This window comes from Gouania willdenowi, chromosome 16, assembly GCF_900634775.1.
Source record: "Gouania willdenowi chromosome 16, fGouWil2.1, whole genome shotgun sequence".
NCBI classification, from domain to species: domain Eukaryota; kingdom Metazoa; phylum Chordata; class Actinopteri; order Blenniiformes; family Gobiesocidae; genus Gouania; species Gouania willdenowi.
Genome location: NC_041059.1, coordinates 25,061,968 through 25,081,172, shown reverse-complemented (window position 1 = coordinate 25,081,172; position 19,205 = coordinate 25,061,968). Strand labels below are relative to the sequence as shown.

Below are 19,205 nucleotides of genomic sequence, written 5' to 3'. Positions count from 1 at the left end.
TGTCTAACAAAACACATTATTTTGCACCATATTTGTTTTATTAACTTTTAAAACTGGGACTACTTTACCTTTTTTGAGCCTGTGTGTTGCCATGTTGACCTGAATCGTCCCTTTAAGTCCATTGAGTTCTACAGCAGTGAAGCTTTCAGGGTCATTTAGCAGCTTTTTCAGTCAAAATGACAACTTGTGCTGCTTTTAGTTGCTCTAAAAATGAGTAAAAGTTAAAAAAGTTGATGTAAACCTCTTTTGTTTACCGATTTTTGATAAACAAAATCCGTGACCCGAAAAAATCTGTGACCATCGGGTGTGACAGTTCCAACTCTGCTGTAGTCCCATTTTAAAAAGTTAATAAAGCAAATATGGTGCAAAATAATGTGTTTAGTTAGGCATAGATCTTCTAGTAGGGACAAGGGTTTTAGGCCACATTTGTAAAAACATGAGAGATGAGATCCCTTTAATATAATGCATGTCAGGCAATTGTAAAGCACGCTCGAACAATATTGAGAAACAGGAACACTTAGAGTGCGCAAGCCTCCACTAAGCGCCAAATAGCTTCTTTGCCAGAAGTTATCTGGTTTAGTGATCCTGGTCATGGTACCATGATTATTCACACTTTAAAGGTTTGGAAGACAATTTTATCCCCATTAATAATGATACAGTAGGTCCAAATGTATAGTCACCGAATTGTTTTCAAAAAATCGCGATTAAATGCTCAATCTGGAATGGGATCCGAACCTGATGAAACTCGGTGAGGTAATTTAACCCAACATAACAAATTAAAGCTAGGGTAGGTGATTTTCTCCCGATACACTTTTTAAGTTTTTGGTTGAAATTGTCTCCATGTCCTGACAGAAATAAAGAACTTATGTGCTCTGAAAATGGAACGGAAAAAATCTGTTAACTGTAGCAGCTGTAAATCTGTAATAACTTCGACCAATGTAAAAAAATTGAACCGTTTCTTTTTTTTTTTAATCAATCACTAACCATTTTTTTTTTTAATCAATCACTTCTCCCTGCTCGTTCTCTATCCCTTGCATGCACGAGCTCACACTGAAAGCACGTCACTGCTGACAGAGTTAAAACAAAGTTTTTGGTCACGTTTTTTAACATATATAATTGTAAAGTTTATTGTTTACTTACTGCTGAATGAAACATGAGACAACAAAGTTTCTACACAATACAAGCGATGAGCTGAGGTCCTCTACTGCAGCAGATGTGCGCATGCATGTGAGTGTGACGGAGCACAGAGGGGAGGGGCGAGGGGCTTAGAGGCGGAGCCTCGAGGCTGCATTCAAAATCATGCTAGCTTTTGAAAATCGCCTACCCTACCTTTAAATTTCATAAATATCAGTCAATGATGAACCGAGGTATGAATTTTAATTTTACCAATGATGAAAGTTAGGGATTTTTTGATTTTTGAAACTGATCCAGAATAAGTGTATTGATCTGGATCCCCTCCAAAATAAAATTTAATAGAATCTTCCATGGCGTAGGTCTATTTTTGGTTAAAATTTTATCCCTTAAATACTTTTATAATGTAATCCTGCAAACAGACAAAAAAAACACAAGGGAAAATGTTCCTTCTTGGTGTAGGTAAATAATAGTTCATTTGCAAAAGCAGATGACTCCATTTTTATAAATTTTGAAATCACAGAATCAAATCACAGTTGAGAGGCTTTGATCAAGGAAAGGATATCACCTCTCAAAAGCCACTCATTTATTAGACTCGTATGACCTGAACTTGATCATGCAAAAACTGAGGTATCTGCTTTTGCAAATTAATTCTATGATCTATGTTACCAAAATATTTCTCATCAAGGAACATTATAGAAAGAAAACTGTGCTAAAATTATTTCTTTTTCCTTGCATCCATTATCAAAATCAGGTGTGGTTGTCAGCTGTGTTGTTTACCTAAAACTATAAAAGTGTTTGCATTATTTCTGCATGATTTATTATTTAATCTCTTAATTAAAAACAACCAGAGGGCAGTGAACCACAACCATGTCAGCTAATCTATACATGAATAGAGTCTATTTCAATGTATCTTTTTTGTTTGTTTTGCATTTCCTTTACCTGAGTCTTAACAATGTTGTTCAAAATTTGTACGCTGTTGGCAAACATCTTGAAAATATGAGCATTTCAAGAAATGTCTCCCATTTCTCTTATCAAGCAATTAAAAGGATAAAAAAATCAAGGTTATTAGACTTACATACTGTACCAAGGTAATTCATATGTATACATCCCTGGAGCTTGTCTTTCTTGTGACCATAGAAACTGTGTATGTGTGAAGGTTTTAATGATTCTTAAATAGTATGAACACGCAAAGTTGTATTCCCCTTTAAAACAATTTGTAAGAAATAACCAGGATTGAACAAAAATGTGCCAACTGTACAGGCGCTTGGCATTGGTTTCTTTGACTGACTCCTCCACACAGTAACTCAACTCGGTGATATCCAGTCACGTCAAAAGCTTTTCAGCTAAGAGGGCAGGGTTGAGAACTGCTCCGTTTTCCCGACTCACTCAGGATGACGTCATTAACAGTCAAATTATGAATGACTGTAAGCCGGCGTGCAACTGACCCTCAGGGACTAACCATGCTCCCACATCCCTCGTCCACTGTCTTTCCCATGATCTTTGTGTTGTGGGACAAGTTGATGCGTCTTTCTGGCTCTCATTGGTGGCTGTTCTTGAGTGTTTCTGTCTATTACTGCGACCCTATTGAACCTGGCTTTGTATACGAGTTTGTATCTCTGCTTCTGCATTTGCTGGGATTTGCCCTCAACCAGCTGAGAACCCCCCACAGCCTGCCTGCTTGTCCTCCAGCCAACAGGCACAGTCTGGTCACATCTTGAACTATTGCCAAGATGTGTGTGTTGGATGGTCAGCACCACACTGTGTATCTGGTGCCAGGGAGGGTCCCAGCTTGTATACAGCATACATCATAAGCTAGTTATTTGCAAGCATGGTGGTAATGAAGTGTTCTTTACTATAAGATGTCTTTTTTTCCATTTACTGATGTTATATTTTTGTCTTCTTCATATACTATTTGTGGACATTTAATACATAAGATGGATGAAAAGGCCAAAGATTAATCTACACCTGCTTCTCGCACAGACTGATTCAATTCTTAACCATAGCCAATGTGCTTTCTTGTATTGCAAAACATGAAAAGTACGCCGGCTCTCTTCTCCATCCTTGCACTGCACATGAATGTCCGCATGTCCACATTGTTCGTAAATATGCTGTGTGAGCAGGCTTTCAATCCCTGATGGGAGCTGTGTACAACAACAATAGACTTCATCTTGTGTCGCCATCCAGGTCACACAAATACACAGGCAGTGCTCACTCATTGAAAAATAATATTCAGAGTTAGAAAAAAAAATAGTCCTGGGATTGAAACATTGGTTGACCTGGGAATAGAAACCTGGAAATGAGTTGACATCTATGGTGTTTTCGAAACAATTTAAAATAAAACCTGCACTATGTAAGACAGGTTATTTAAATGTATACACAGCAACAAGGCCATTTATAAATGTACATTTACAGAGATATTTTGCCAGACTCAGACCTTTTTTTAAAGCCTGGTGAACAAAATTGTTTTCTCTTCATATAGAAGTTAATGCTGATGTTTAATATTCATTCCTCCATCCATCAACTCACCTGTCCCTTTTAACACAGGACGAACACAGAGACGTGACAATCACAGTCAATGTTACACCATGTCTTCTTTTGTTGTGAACCCACGCACATTCACGTAAAACAAGTGAATCTAGATCAGGGGTCCCCAATCCTGGTCCTCAAGGGCCCCTATCCAGCATGTTTTAGATGTTTCCCTCTTCCAACACACCTGATTCAAATGATTAACTCACCATCATGCTCTGCAGAAGCCTGATAACAATCCTGGTCATTTCAATCAGGTGTGTTGGAAGAGGTAAACATCTAAAGCATGCTGGATAAGGGCTCTTGAGGACCAGGATTGGGCACCAGTGCTCTAGATCATATATCTACGCCAGGGAGGACTCTAAACCACAGTTCAAACCTTTTATGTATGAGAAACCCCCCAAAACTTCACCAAACACCTTATTGTGGCCAAGATGCAATATTTTTTTTTCATTTAAATTCCAAATTTTAAAGTTTAGGATTCAATCAAGTTTTGTAAAGTAAAGTAGTACGTCCTATTTTTTTTTTTTTTTAACTATATGAGTGAAAAAAATGCTTTTGAGTTACACCAGTATAGAATACAAAACTAATGAGTGGATTTTCTGTTTTATATTTTTGAAGAAACTTTTTTTGTATAGCACATTTTATACACAAAGCAGTTAAATGTGCTTTACAGAGTTTAAAAATCTACAAAACATCAAACACAGTTTGAATCGAACAATAAAATAATTAAAACTCTCAAACAAACTAAAAATCTATGATTTGTTTGTGTATTAAAATAGCAGCATAATGCTGTCCACTGCAATGGGATAAACTACAGATTGCTTTCATTTACATTTTTTAGAATCTGTAAATATAAACGTATTATTAAAATGTGATTTTTTTTATTTATGGAAAACTTCCATAATTATTGCCCATGCACGTGTGAAAGCTAAATGAGTTTGTAATTTGTCGTGTGTGTGTGTGTGTGAGAGAGAGAGAGAGAGAGAGATAGGGAGAGCTTGTGTGGCCTTGTGTCTGGTACTAACTCATCCGGCTAATAATTGTGTTAGCACCGCAGCTGTTTGCATTGGCCAGATTGAGAGCAGCGCTACAGGGCCCTTCTGCTTCTCTTTAACTGGGATGAGCTTAAAAACCTCCTCATTCCAAATGATCTCTGCCACGCTCCTCGTTATGTCCTTTTTCTCTCTCTCTCTCTGTCTTTCTACCTTTTCTACTCATACTCCCTCTCTCACTCTATTTGTCGCATTTTCTCTTTGTCGATCGATTTGCCACTAACCAGAACAAGGACACGTTCCTTCGCATGCTTGGCAGAAAAGTGACATATGTTCTCCTTACCGTCTCCACCTCTCTGCCCAGTGTTCCCATGTGGCTGCTCATGAAGGTCACATCACACAGAGATCATATTTGTATGTGAGGCTGTGGAGGTGATTTGATGCTTCTCCAGAGCTAAGGCTTGTTGCCTCTGCTGAAAGCAGCTGTTTGACTGATTTCACCATCACTCATGCATGCACAATCATAGTGTACTGTACATGTCTTCATTTTACTATAGTTTATGTTGTCCAGTTTGAGTGAGTTGTGTTGAAGTAACGGTGCGACTTGATTAGATTATTTTACACCATCCAAAAGTATCTTCATTTCTAGAGCTCTACATGAAAAAAGTTGAATCTTCTAAAGGAAAATCAATGGATTTGTCATGATTAAAATCTAACATTTTGCCGCACCTCGTTGATTCCTGTCTTTCTTCGCAAAACAAAACCAATCTCCTTTCGGACCAACCTGTCCTTGGATCATGTAGCTGGCTCGGCCCAACAGGTTGCAAACAGCTCCAGCCGTGTCTGCCCATCTGCCCTCTGCATCTGTCCCCACATCTGTCTCAGTGTGGACAGCCAGGGGTGCAGACCTATGTAGAAAGTCCCCGCCTGTAACTTCTGTGCCATTGATGGGCAAGGTGATGGTTCAGCTGCTCTTACACATTAAAGACTAGCAAAACATAACAATAAGTGGCTAACATTTTTTGTGGAGGGATTCGTGACGCGAGTCATGGGTCAGTTGTTTTCAGACATAAGATCACCTCGCAAATCTATTAAATATGGTCAAAGGGATCAGGACCTGTGGAATATGATATAATGCAGTGGTTCTCAAATGTTTTGGGCTCAAGTACCCCCCCTTTCCCAACTACAACATTTTATTCAGAATACTATAAAAAACAACTATATAGCATAATGATGGAATGAATGAGTGATAGCACACATTTTAAAGAATCTCATTTTGCAAATAGGTAAAATGAAATAGTATTTAGTGCCTCCTGAACAGATTTATTTCTATAGTTTTAATCATTTCCGGTCATCTCCCGCCTGATGTGGAACCAAGACTGACCTTTGTATTTTCACTTCATGTTCTAATCTAAATAATTTCTATCATCATTTTGTGTGTTTTTTGTGTCATTTTGTTGTTTTTTGTCTGTTCTTTTTATTATTTAGTATATTTTTCAATTAATTTTGTATTTTTGTGTATTCTTGGTAATATTTAAATTATTCCCTCTCAGTGTGTGTGTGTTCTTGGTGTCGTTTGGTTGTTTCTTATGTCGTTTTGTATGTTTTTCTGTTATTTTTGTGTATTTCGTAGTGATCTTGTGTATTTTTCTCTCATTTAGTGTGTCTTTGTGGTAGTTTTGTGTGTTACTGGTAATTTTTAGTATGAATATCATTTTTAACTAAAAAATAAACATTATAAAAAAAGTACCAATATTAGAGTACTAAACACAGGATTTAACTGATTTAATCACGTTATTAAAGCTGCCGGAGTCTAAATATTTTGTTATCAGATAAAGAAATCGTGTAAGGCTCATAGATCAATGAATCAAAGATCATTTTCTCGATAAAAAATGTAAAAGGTTTAAATTACCGCTTGACATTGTCTAATAAGTTTCACGCATTGCATTGTGGAATGTGGAGTCCTGTAGAAGGATGCATAGAAGTGTTTTTACTTCATTCTTACGGTGATTTCTTGTTTCCACAAGAATTCTGCTAAAGTGACTTCCCAACATATTTCTGGTGTTTTCATGGACTGAAAGTGGTGGCAAAAAAAGGCGAATGTTTATTAAGGGGGTTTACACGGAAAGATCTGAATCTGGCCGAAATTGAATGTCTTGTAGAGTGAGGTGATATCACGGGGAATACCGGGAACAAACTAGAACAAAGGTGGAATCTAGCAAATCACTGGAGAAACACTGTAAGAATGAAGTAAAAACACTTAAATGTATCCGACTACAGGACTCTACATTCCTTTTTCTCCCACATTTCTATTTCCACTTTGTTGTATGTGTGTATGTTTATCATTCTGATGAAACAATTACATTGTAGATTTACTGTCTTGTTATATGAGCTATGAGCTATGTGACATATTTTCTTATGTTTTTTTCTTGTTTTATTTTACTTCAGAGCTCCTCGCTTTAAGGGCTACCAACAACAAGACAGTCAGGAGCTGCTGCACTACTTACTGGATTCTATACGAATGGAGGAAACTAAAGTGAGTGCACATAGAACTTGTACACACATGCTTGGTTTGTTGTGATAACTGGTTTACTTTGTCATACCATGGCTGAGATTCTTTTCTGTTGTCGTCCAGAAGATGTTCTTTATGTTTTGCTTTTTAGTTAAGAGAAAGGTCAAGGATCAGAGCTTGGAACATGTACAAAGTATTATTTGTCTGGTGTGGGTTTGATGGAGTTATTATTAACTCAAGCCAAGTTTATGGAGAAGGTAGGATTTTCTAAGTAAAAGTTAAAGTGTGAAGAAGTATTGTTCATTTTCAATGTTTGGAACTTGATTCTTTGCTTTTGAGAACGTTCTCTGTGCTTTGTATGCATGTAGTAATTACTGTTTCTATTGATTATAAAATATAGCACAAAATCACTAAATTAGCCTTTTTCTTTTGTTAAAACACGAGGATTATTCAGTGCAGTTTGTTTTTAAGTGGCCCCCTAATGCTTCCGCTTAAAAGAAACATCTAACATTCATTTAAAGACATAAATTTGTTCTCATAAAAAAGTAATTCTACTTATTATGTTGGTATTCCTACAGCGAAAATAAAATAAACTAAATCATAAATTCCTCAAAATGTTATCTGGATTTTATTACGTTGTGACTATGTCTACATCACTTGTATTATTATTGTATTACAGGGTAAAAAAATAACTAATATTATACACTTTGAGAGCATTACATCTACAGCCTCGCCACCTTGTTTTACTCATGTTTGATGGCCTCACTCACACTTTGTATATTATACATTCATCCAATCCACAGCCGGCTGGCAGTGTGTGTTTACTTACATAACCCTCGAGGGCCAGTTTTCTTGGTACCATGTTTCTGGCACACACTTCCCCCAACACACACACACACACACACACTTGCACTGTTGCACTGCCCCTCCTCAGCCTCACAAAAGGCAATTAGGAGACCCCACAGCAGTCCTTTGGAGGCCTGAGCCGCCCCCCATGGCCCCACCAGTGGCAATGTGAGCCCAAGGAAGAGAAGTCAGCGGGTGTGTGTTTAGTGGTCAGCCACGGGCCGGGCGCCGACGCTCCTCATTCTAACTTGTGAACATGCACAGTTGTGCCACTTAGGGGACTTGCAAGTGGCGCGACCGGCATCATTGTGCGATCTTGGGAAACCCACAGCTGCTGAATGAGTGCCAGGGCCGTCCCATTGTATGTGAGGGTCGCCCATGCACCCCCCATGCCCCCCCACCGTTGCACACACACACACACACACACACACACACACACACGCATGTTGTGGCTAAATCCAATCAAGGAGGTGAATTAGTTACACTCAGAAAATAATTTATTCCGCTTTTCCAGACATACAGTAGTATTTTAAACCTCCAGATTTCACATCCGTTTTAAATTATATTAGCTGGGCCGATGCGATGGATCATAATGGACTCACAATAAGGATGTGCTATTTTTGGGAAAAGAAAAAAGGCACATAAAAAAATGCAGTTAAATGAATAACCATGATTTTATTTGACTCTGAACTTACATACTTACCTCTGAGTGTAACTTTTTTAACTCAGTAGGAATATGAAAAATAAAAATAAACCATAACAATGTGGTGTATAGTAGATCGTATAATGTGTGCGATGTTTTAATATTGCAATATCTTGTCGCACTTTATATCATTCCACCTTTAGCTATGACCTGTAATTGGTAAATGGACATGATTTTATATAGCGCTTTATCACCACACTGAAGCAGTCTAAAAGCGCTTTACAATAATTAAAGCCAGCTCACCTCTAACTTTTATTACAGATTACAAAAATCTGAATCTACCATGATTGACACCTGGATTATTTCCGACATGATGAGCCTGCTTCCTGCAGTGTGTCTATCTATGTATGCAAATCAAAGAATGATTGTCATTTTTGGTTTGTGTGTCACCAACCTTTCAGAGGCCCTAAGTGTTTGTGTTGATTGCCCATTAGCATCAAACATGTAAATATGCTAATTTAACCTCTGTCAATTACCAGCAATTAGCTGAGACAGTAAGTGTTACTCTCTCAGGGCATGGACTGTCCTTCTTTGCTGTGTCTTCATTTTAGTTTCCACTCCTGTACCCTCGTACCAGCAGAACTCCTCTCACCCTGACCAACCCCCTCTGGCCTCCTCCCTGTGTGGGACAGTGCATGCTGTTACCTTCCACAGTGAGGGGGGGATGTGGGTGGGGGGTTACTGGTAATTAATTAGTAGGGAAGCTGCAGCCCCGTTACACTGCTGGCTGAGTCGGGGTATAGACTCTCCGGGCTGGGATTAACTGGGTTATTTGACCTAAATAGCCAGTCCAGTGACGTGGGTCCTGGGACAATGGGGGGGTTGTGACTGGTTTCTCGACTCAGACGCTGTCCACGGCCAATTATCTATTGATTGGTGCTTTAGTGTGGCTGTGCCGCTTCACAGCTACCTCACACACACACTCACTGATCACGTCACCTCCAATAAGTGGGCCCCGTGAAACGTGCACAAACACATACACAAATATACGCAGTTAATGAAGATGCGTTAACATTTTTTCGACAAGCACAATAATTATTTTACACTAATGATGCTTGTATTGGGTGTACCTGTCAAACTGAGCTGCAGGCTAGATTGTGATATCTCACTAATGGGCGGACTAAAGCCAACTTGAGGGAGGAAAAAAAAAAGTGCATCCTTGATATGTACTCGCTATAATTAATGTGCATTTTTTTTAATGAAATGAGAATTTTGATTTGTATTGTGTTGTGCGTGCAGAGGGTGAAAGCAGGCATTCTGAAGGCTTTTAACAACCCCACAGAGAAGACGGCAGATGAGGAGATGAAGCGCCAAGTCAAAGGTCATTATAAAGTTAGCATCAGAGCGATGGTCAAGACCAATAGTCCCACCTAGTGGTGAATTATGGAACTGCAGCTCTGTGAAGAAAGCTAAAGAGAAAAATGCTGCTCAAAGAGTGATGTTTAATTTGTGTACCCTTCATTCTTTGGTTATTCCGTTTTCAAACCAACAAATAAACAGTGTGGTTATTTTGTTTTACTGACTTAAAACCAAAACAGAAACACAGAAAAATTAAAAACCAGATAAGCAACGTTTTTCTGTTTGTGTTATATTTCAACATTTCCGGGAAAATGGACGAGAGCTTCGTGTTTAAAGCTCAAAGGAGACCCATAGACGGGGCAGACCTTTACTTTGCTGCATTTTCTGTATTTCTGTTTTGGTTTTAAGTCGGTAAAACAAAATAACCACACTGTTTATTTGTTGATTTGATTTGGTTTTAAAACAGAATAACCAAAGAACGAAGGGTACATGGATTATTTTTGTTTTGAGATTAGTCATTTCATTTTATTTATTAGGACAGTGTAAAAATACATTAAGTTATAAGAACAGAGACTTTATTTTAAATAGCTAATTTCCATCTGTATTTCTTGGGGTCGAGATGCAATAAATACAGTGCAAGTTATGTGCATTTTATACATGAATGTAAGAATAGGCTTTTAAAGGATCTTTTACTCCATTTATTTATTTATTTGTACTATTTCAATGATAAGTGTGTGTGTGTGCGTGCGTTATTTATCTGTACTGAGATTTTTCCACATTTTTCTTTGATAATTATCAAAACCTTTTACAGCATTTACAGCTGTGACCTAACCCATTATTGTAATGAATTGGTCATGGTCGAAGTGAATAATCTCTATTTTAATGTCATGTATGCATATATTGATTTCAACTTCTCTCTTCTGTCATCAGCATACGGCAAGGAAGGTGTGAAATTGAACTTTGTCGACCGCATCTTTGTAGGCGAGCTGACCAACACCATTATGTGTGAAGAGTGTTCACATGTAAGTACGTGGGTGGACAGTACACACACCGTGAAGACACTGCTGAATGCGTTTGTTGTTTTTGTGACATCATGCGCCACTCTCACGAAAAATGTCTGTTATTCTTCTCTGATCTGAGGTCAAGGTCACCATTCATCACGAAACACCACTTCCACAAAGTTTTGAGTGGCCTATCCAGGAAATCTTTAAGGCTTTGTTGTTGGTAATACAAAGTTGCCCGTGTTCAAAAAAAACTCAAAGAAAATAGAGTTCAGTTTTGTGGGAAAAAAAGAAAAATACTAGAAGCAGTTCCACAACCTGAGCTCCCACGTTTGACTTTGTAGTATATTGTGGGAGCTCAGAGTGGCTGACAATGCAAACCGTTCCAAGCAAATGAAAGCATATCCTTGAAGCAAGATTGCACCAGGTGTGCAGCAGGACATGAATAGACAGGCGCAGACAATTCCTCTGTAGGACGTTTTGAAATCATCAGCCAATAAAGTCACGATTGTGACCATTTTCATGTCAGGTGAAGATTTGTATTAGAACTCTGACCTGTGTGTGATTTCTCTTTCAGATCTCCACTGTTAAAGAGGCCTTCATAGATATCTCTTTACCCATCATCGAGGAGAGGGTAAACTGCTGCACATCATTATTATAATGAACTAGAAAGGTCCTCAGAGAGCACAGTGCAAACAATAGATGTAGTATTGATATAAAAAGTATTTGCCACAAAACAAAGCTGATTAATGCTTTTTGTTTTAGTTTTTTTTACTAATAAAGGTAACACAGACTGATGTAAAGTTGACTAAAATTGACTTTTGTTTGTTGCTCTCAGACATCCAAACCCTCCTACCCTGGTAAAGTGTTAAAGAGCAGCCGAGAGCAGGACAGTCTCACAGCTCACACTGATCACAGTGTTCCCACTGTGCACTCTACCAATAGAAACACAAGGAAGCTGAGTAGACAGGTAAGAGGCCACGTGTACATCATCCCTGCTCTGACTTCTAAATTTCTTACAAGTTATTAACTATGCAAGTATTTGTTTGTCCTTAACTGTTTGTGACCAATGCCTGTAGGTCAAGGTTATGGTGGTAAAGCTAATACTTCATGTTTTCCTTATGTTTTTTTAAATCAGTACATTTATTAGCTTGTTATCCTGACATCTGCAGTATTATACTACATTTCACATTCATATGCAGTATATATAGTAGACTTAAGCCAAATAGTAAACTGGGAGTCAACTGAAGTGCATTGAATAATTTTACTCAATGCTGTAAGTCTCAAAAAGCCCTTGTGATTCTTCTTTTCAGTGATCTTTTTTTTGGTTTGTTTGTTCTTGACCCGTTAAGTATGGACTGTACTAGATCTCGAGACATGTGCCATGGTATCTGCTCTTAAAGATTCGGTTAAGTCCTGCAAGGTGGATTACACTGTCTACAAGTAGTGGATGTCTGATTTGACTGAGATTTGCATATTTATTTATTCATTTCAATAAAACACGACATTTTATTTACAACATAAAAACTTCACATTTTTAATGAAAAGAAGCAGAATGAAGATCTTTTAATATCTGCCCTGTTTAAAAAAAAACACCAAAAAAATTTTTTTAACAAATCACAACATGCACTGTAAGAAATCAAAATAATTGATTGGTCAAGACATGTATTTTTATCCTTGCGTCTGTTCCACTGGTGCTCCCTTTTCTAAATGCCCCTAAATCCAGCCTTTTTAATTTTGTGATCGTCGGCCTCACTGGAATCCTTAAAACTGATAATTATTCAGCTTCAAATTGCAATATCTAAATTTTAAAAAATTTACTCGCTTTATAATAAATCCCACTTCCTAACAGCTGCAATGGTTATGAGTTAGTGGTATGTATTATAAAAGACTATTGTGTCTAATGAAATGGCTCTTTGGTATATTTATTAAGATTAACACGTCATCCGTCTGATTATGTCAAAAATATGAGAATACGTGTGAGGAAAATGTAATATACTGTATGTGTGTGTGTGTGTGTCTCTCTTCCATAGAAGCAGCAGAGTGGGAAGTCGTCCTGCTCTGTGGAGGAGAAGGGGGGGGAATGCTGTGGTGTGGAGCAGCCAGAAGAGGAGGAGGTGATGGGATCCACCCAAAGTGTCTCGTCCTGCAAAGGCAAAGTGAGCGCTGCTGGCAGCCAATCAGATGGCAGTGAAAGAGAATCTGGGACTCAGGACAGCAGCAACGATGCTGACAGCGAGGCCTCTGAGAGCGAGTGGGCTCCCCGCGCCTCTCCCTCCACTCATGGACATTCATACACCCACTTAATACCGTCCCCCACAGCTCGCTCTGCATCGTCCTCCACAAGGCAGGGTGGAGCTGTGGAGCAGCTGCTCACTGCTGTGTCCCAGGTCTCTTTGGGCCTCGGGTCCAGCGATGGACCAGAAGAGCAGCTAGAAACCCACAACAGGGATAATCTCCACCACCAGGGGGCATTTCAGGCTCTGTCACACAGCTACACACCCAGCTCCAAGGAATGCTCCATCCAGTCCTGCCTCCACCAGTTTACCTCAGTGGAGCTGCTGATGGGAAACAACAAGCTGCTCTGTGAGAGCTGCACTGAGCGCAGACACAAGCTGCTGCGTAGGAGCGGATCTGCAGGTGAGGACACATGGATGTTTATGTTGGTGGCTTCCAACCTACTCACACAGATTGCAGAGTCCACAGGTGGTAGTTTTTATAGGAGGGGCGTGGCCAACAGTGATGTAAGAAGCCACCAAAATGCCACAAACCACCATTCTCAGCCAATATAGACATCGTCTAGTTTCTTTCAATCCATAGCGGGCAGTCACTGTTATTTTTTTTTTTTACAACAAAGTACGCCGAATTAAAATGTCAAGAGTTGGACAACAGTTAGATAAAAACAATACTTCATACCCAAATAAATGTATTCTCAGCAGAAAAAAATGGTTACTAAATGATAAACAATGTTTTTACTATTAAAACTAACAATCTTGAATGTTTTTGTGCTTTTAAAAGACAAGAAGTTGGAGAAGATTTACACCAGTGCCAGAAAGCAGATGCTGATCTCTTTGCTGCCCCCTGTTATCACACTGCATCTTAAACGCTTCCACCAGGTACGCAGCTGCTGCATTCTGTCCAATTATTCACATCATGATTTAGTTAGACACAAACATAGGTTTGTTTGCTGTATGGGCTCGAATGTAATCTCAGTTTTAAATGGACTGGTCCAATAGCAGTAGCTACTGTACCTGCAATAGCTTCTGTTTTTGATTGTGCATTGAACAAACTTTAGTATGTATTTAAACTCCTGAACCACTAGTTGATTCCTATAAATGATTGCAGTGTTCCCTCTAAGGCTCATTGTGATTTTATCACAGGTAAATGTGTTTGGATTTTATTGTTTGTTCTTTCAGGCTGGGATGAATCTTCGAAAGGTGAACCGCCATGTTGACTTCCCCTTAGTGTTGGATCTGGCCCCATTCTGTTCTGCATCATGCAAGGTATTACAATAATATGTTTATGTTGAATTCACCTAAAATATCTCTAAAGTGAAATATATGTCAGCGAAAGCAGTTTATATAGGCTTCAACTTTAGGCTAAGTGTTATCAACAGGCCCACCAGCACCCCCTAGTGGTGTTTTAGGTATTTTATAACTTGTTAGATTTTTCTCAAACTTAACTGTACTGTTTTCTATTAGAAACAGATTTGAAAAATTTAAAACTATTTATTCCATTAGGATTTTATGAATATATTTGTTTTATGGGTTAAATGAAGTGTTCCCTGTCTTAATCACTGATGTTAAGGGAATCTTACACATGCTGATGTTATTATTTATCTATTTGCTGTTGTTGTTGACTAGAACCTGGCCACAGGTGAGCGCGTCCTCTACAGCCTGTACGGGATAGTGGAACACAGCGGCTCCATGCGCGGTGGACATTACACAGCCTACGTTAAAGTACGCACTCCTCAGAGGAAATCAGAGCTGCACAACAAGAACTTGCCAGGTCAGTGGGAATCCTTTTAATTGGAACATATTCTCACCTTTATTTTATCTCTTCTCTCTATCTCCTGTAATCATAAGAAAAATGTTTTCCAGCCAGGGCCACATTACAGAGAATAAGTGAAAATATATAACATTTCATTTCCAGGGGATAAGATCAAGTTTTTGTGTCATTTTATTGTCAAAAATATAAATGCAACACTTTTGGTTTTGCTCTTATTTTTAATGAGCTGAACTCAAAGATCTAAAACATTTTCTAAAAACACAAAACCTATTTCTCACAAATATTGTTCACAAATGTGTCTAAATCTGTGATTGTGAGCACTTCTCCTTTTCATAGATAATCCATCCCACCTCACAGGTGTGGCATATCAAGATGCTGATTAAACAGCGTGAATATTGCACAGGTGTGCCTCAGGCTGGCCACAATAAAAGGCCACTCTAAAAATGTTCAGTTTAATCACACAGCACAATGCCACTGATCTGAGGGAGCGTGCAATTGTCATGCTGACTGCAGGAATGTCCACCAGGGCTGTTGTTCATGAATTGAATGTTCTTTTCTCTGCCATAAGTTGCCTCTAAAGGTGTTTCAAATAATTTGGCAGTACATGATCCAATCGGCCTCACAACCACAGACTCGCAGTCGTTTCTTCCTTCCTCTCATCATCATTTAACACAGTGGTTTCCAAACCCTGGGTCCAAACACAGCGTGCAGATTGATTCTGAATTTACTGTTGTTTCCATGATGCAATTCTAGTGCATTTCCTCTCATCATTAAAATGCTGCCTGTGTGCGTGTGTGTGCGTGTGTGTGTTTCAGGTGCTAGAGACAGCAGCAGCAGCTCCCAGGGCCAGTGGGTGTACGTCAGCGACACCACGGTTCAGACGGTACCAGAGTCCAGGGTGCTCAATTCTCAGGCTTACCTGCTCTTCTATGAGGAACTATTGTAATGAGAGCATTTACAGCACCCACCAACAGCCCTTTATTTTTTCTTTTCATTTCTCAATACTGTAGATATATATAAAACATAATTTTATTGGTATCTTTATAATCTGAGCTCTCCAAGTTAAAAGTCCCTCCCTTTAAAAAGAATGTAAGGATAAACTGAGTTAAGCATATTGGTTCAATATTCATCTGGAAATAGGAAGACATACTGGTACTGCATGTTTAAACACTTTGAGCCCTGATTGGATGTCCTTTCTGTGCATGTATGAATGAATAAGTGTGTGACAGGCAGACCGTTGAATGTAACGTGTGTAAACATGTTGACGCCACTGGTGACTTTTCCATTTGACATCAGCTCAGGCTACCAAAATGGACCATTTCATCTAAGATTTGCTTTACACTCTATGTATATAAAGGTGGTCCAAATTGTGCAGAATATTCTGTTTAGGAATTTTCAAGAAGCTTTTAGCCTTTAACTCCTCACTCCTCTTCAAAACACATAATGGCTCCACAATTTTAAAGCTGCCTAATGTATAATAAAAAACTCACGACAGTAGATTTTGACAGTTACGTTACAAACAGGGTAGCTCTGAAGGAATCACAAATTTCTTCTCCCAGACTTCATTTAAAGCCATCCTAATTTTTTAAAAACTATTATTAGTGTTATAAGTCTGTGCAAAACCTAAAGCATCATTCAGTTGGCCTGTATTCAATTTAAATGCATAAGCAGATGCTTTTTGGAATACTGTGAATCTTTTCTTGATTGTGTATGTTTTCCATGCTGCTGTGGACCTTGGCCTAACATAGTCATCCAATTCCTGCTGTAAAAAACGTTCCTAAAGGCTTAAAATGAAATGACGAAGGGGATCTATATATCTAAACTTTTGCTATTTTGTTTTAGCAATGCTTGGACTATGCACTTAATCAAATCACCTTCATAAATAAGTGAAATGTACAAGAACGTTTGCACAGTAACCCCTTTGACACATTGTTATCATTCATGTGAAGTATAAAGCAAATCTGAGATGTGTGTAAATATTCAAATATATTTTATTTCTGGTGTGAATACAATCTGTTCTAGTAAAGCTTTTTCAGATGCTCATTATAGGACTGAAAAAACGTGCACCTTATGAAACAACTCATCTTTAGTGAGGTTAGGACTGTTTCTGTCAGTAAAAATACATTTTAAAAAGGACAGTTCAATAGTTTTAACTAATAATAATACATGGTTATCTTGTAAAAACTGTAAACGAGGAGTCCTTGGAGTTGTGCATTGTTTTATTAAGTTTCAGTGTACGACTATCACTCACCTGCATTTGCCATAATTGATTTTTTTCCCACTGCAAAGTTTACATCATCATGAGTTTCTTGGTTACATCTCTGGAGGTCAGCGCTTCATTTTTGAAGTGTCATTATTCGTTATTCATCACACCAATAAGGCACCTTCTCTGCCTTTTTGTATTAGTGCAAGTGCTGTCACAAACCCATTCAGATACTTGACCAAGAGTCAGCAGACGGTATTTATTCATTACCACACAGAAATGATCAAAAAGTTCCTCGAAAGGCTTTTCTCAGCTTGAAAGAAAAGTAGACACAAAGGTATATATATCTGTGCTGAATGTTCCTCTGAATGTACGGCTTTGTCCTTGAGTACACTTCATCTGTCTTTGTGCACGGGGCAACTTTTCACTGTTTTCTGTTTTTCCTCGGCTTGTTGCCAAAACAGGAAAGAGAAAAAGGTTCAAACAGATTCATATCAGTCTAGAGGGCGGTTTTTCTTTTTTTTTTTTGCAACTCAGTGCCTCTGTTTGGTAACCAGTGCATGTGAGAGGAATCTATGCAGAGTGTTTGTATGAGAAATGGCTTATTGGAAGCAAAACGTATTTAGTGTTTATGTATGTGTACATAGCAAACAAATATGAAGCCATGGTGCTACAAGCGTGCAGGGTTTTTGTTTGTTTAACATGGATCTCAGTCTGTAGAAATTGACTTAACAATGATCGGTTATGCACTGATATATATTTGGAATGATTATAAAACCTATTGTATGGAAAAATAAATAAAGCTAATTTATGAACAGTTATTTGGGAACATTCTTCTTGCCCCTTCATGGTGCACAGTTGTGTTTACTGTTCTGGATTCCATGTCACGCTGTTTTGTTCCTCTAAGTGAGATGTTGACGGTTCTTCTCGGCTGTCGCTGCGTGGCCTGTGGTGTCATATTCAAGCCATCTCGGGTCCCTTATCAACCCTGACGGGTGCAAAGCAGCACTGCTTCCCAACATGTCGCGAGCTGGTGAAGAGGAGGTGGGTGTGGAATCAAGAAAAGGGCAACGTCCAAAAACATCTTCTCACACGTCGCCCTGTCCCACACACGCTGTGACATCACAGTCTTGCAGACGCAATGTTTAAAACAGGTTGTCAAGCCGCCACCAACAAAAAAAGCAAATCATTTCTGAAGTGCATTTGTCTTTTTTTAAAGTGGGAACAAGCTTGAAGTTGATGGGGGGAGCTTTTGGCTGCAGGACATGCTGCTGCAGTATTTGATGTGATTTAATCTCATTTAATGAAAGGCTCCTCCCCCCTCCTCCTGCCTGTGTTTGGACTGATCTGAGAAATGATTTCAGTGCTGCTAGGATCCTCATTGACCAGCAGCAGGGTTTTATTCATCCTCACACCAAGCACGCTGCTGTCACTGTCAGCCACACCAACTTCCACATTATTGCTCAACATTGTTCTAATGCAAGTGTCCAAACACCGAAGCTCTACAGAGGTCATCCTATGTTCAACACAAACACAGCACACGACAGCACTGGAAAACACCTGCTTGGAGCCTTTCACAATAACAATTGAATTCAGTAGAAAGGAAGAAAAAGGTTTCCGAGCAAAATCTGATTATTTTTATATAGATAATTTTCTTGTTTCTGTGCACAAATAATGTATTTTTTTATTCATTCTGAGGGAAATTCTACATTTATTCCATGGGAAATACTGTAAAAGTTGGTTTCAAATATACCAAAAATAATCCTGTGACCAATAACTGCTTTCATTTGCCTGATTTATTTATTATTTGTTCCCTTCATGAAAATGCAAACCAACATAGATTCCCCATATACATCAAACAATATCACAGACCAAATTAACAATGTCCATGATCGGAAAGAAACGGTAAGAAGAATTTAATTATTCTGTCTACATAAATGATGTAAACCCACCAACCTTCCTGCATCAATCCACACAA

General features: G+C 38.6%; 1 protein-coding gene across 2 annotated transcripts in view; it reads left to right on the top strand.

Annotated features, from left to right (window-relative positions):
* Window positions 1-18,048, top strand: part of usp45 (ubiquitin specific peptidase 45) — a 44,222-nt gene extending 26,174 nt beyond the window's left edge. For both annotated transcript variants that reach the window (XM_028471275.1, XM_028471274.1), the window contains exons 9-18: window positions 7,104-7,191; window positions 9,956-10,037; window positions 10,946-11,037; window positions 11,594-11,650; window positions 11,855-11,986; window positions 13,050-13,656; window positions 14,035-14,132; window positions 14,433-14,519; window positions 14,880-15,024; window positions 15,840-18,048. In XM_028471275.1, coding sequence (XP_028327076.1) covers window positions 7,104-7,191; window positions 9,956-10,037; window positions 10,946-11,037; window positions 11,594-11,650; window positions 11,855-11,986; window positions 13,050-13,656; window positions 14,035-14,132; window positions 14,433-14,519; window positions 14,880-15,024; window positions 15,840-15,970 — 1,519 coding nt within the window. In that variant the 3' untranslated portion in view covers window positions 15,971-18,048. The remainder of the gene's footprint in view (window positions 1-7,103; window positions 7,192-9,955; window positions 10,038-10,945; window positions 11,038-11,593; window positions 11,651-11,854; window positions 11,987-13,049; window positions 13,657-14,034; window positions 14,133-14,432; window positions 14,520-14,879; window positions 15,025-15,839) is intronic.
* Window positions 18,049-19,205: the final 1,157 nt, after the last annotated feature.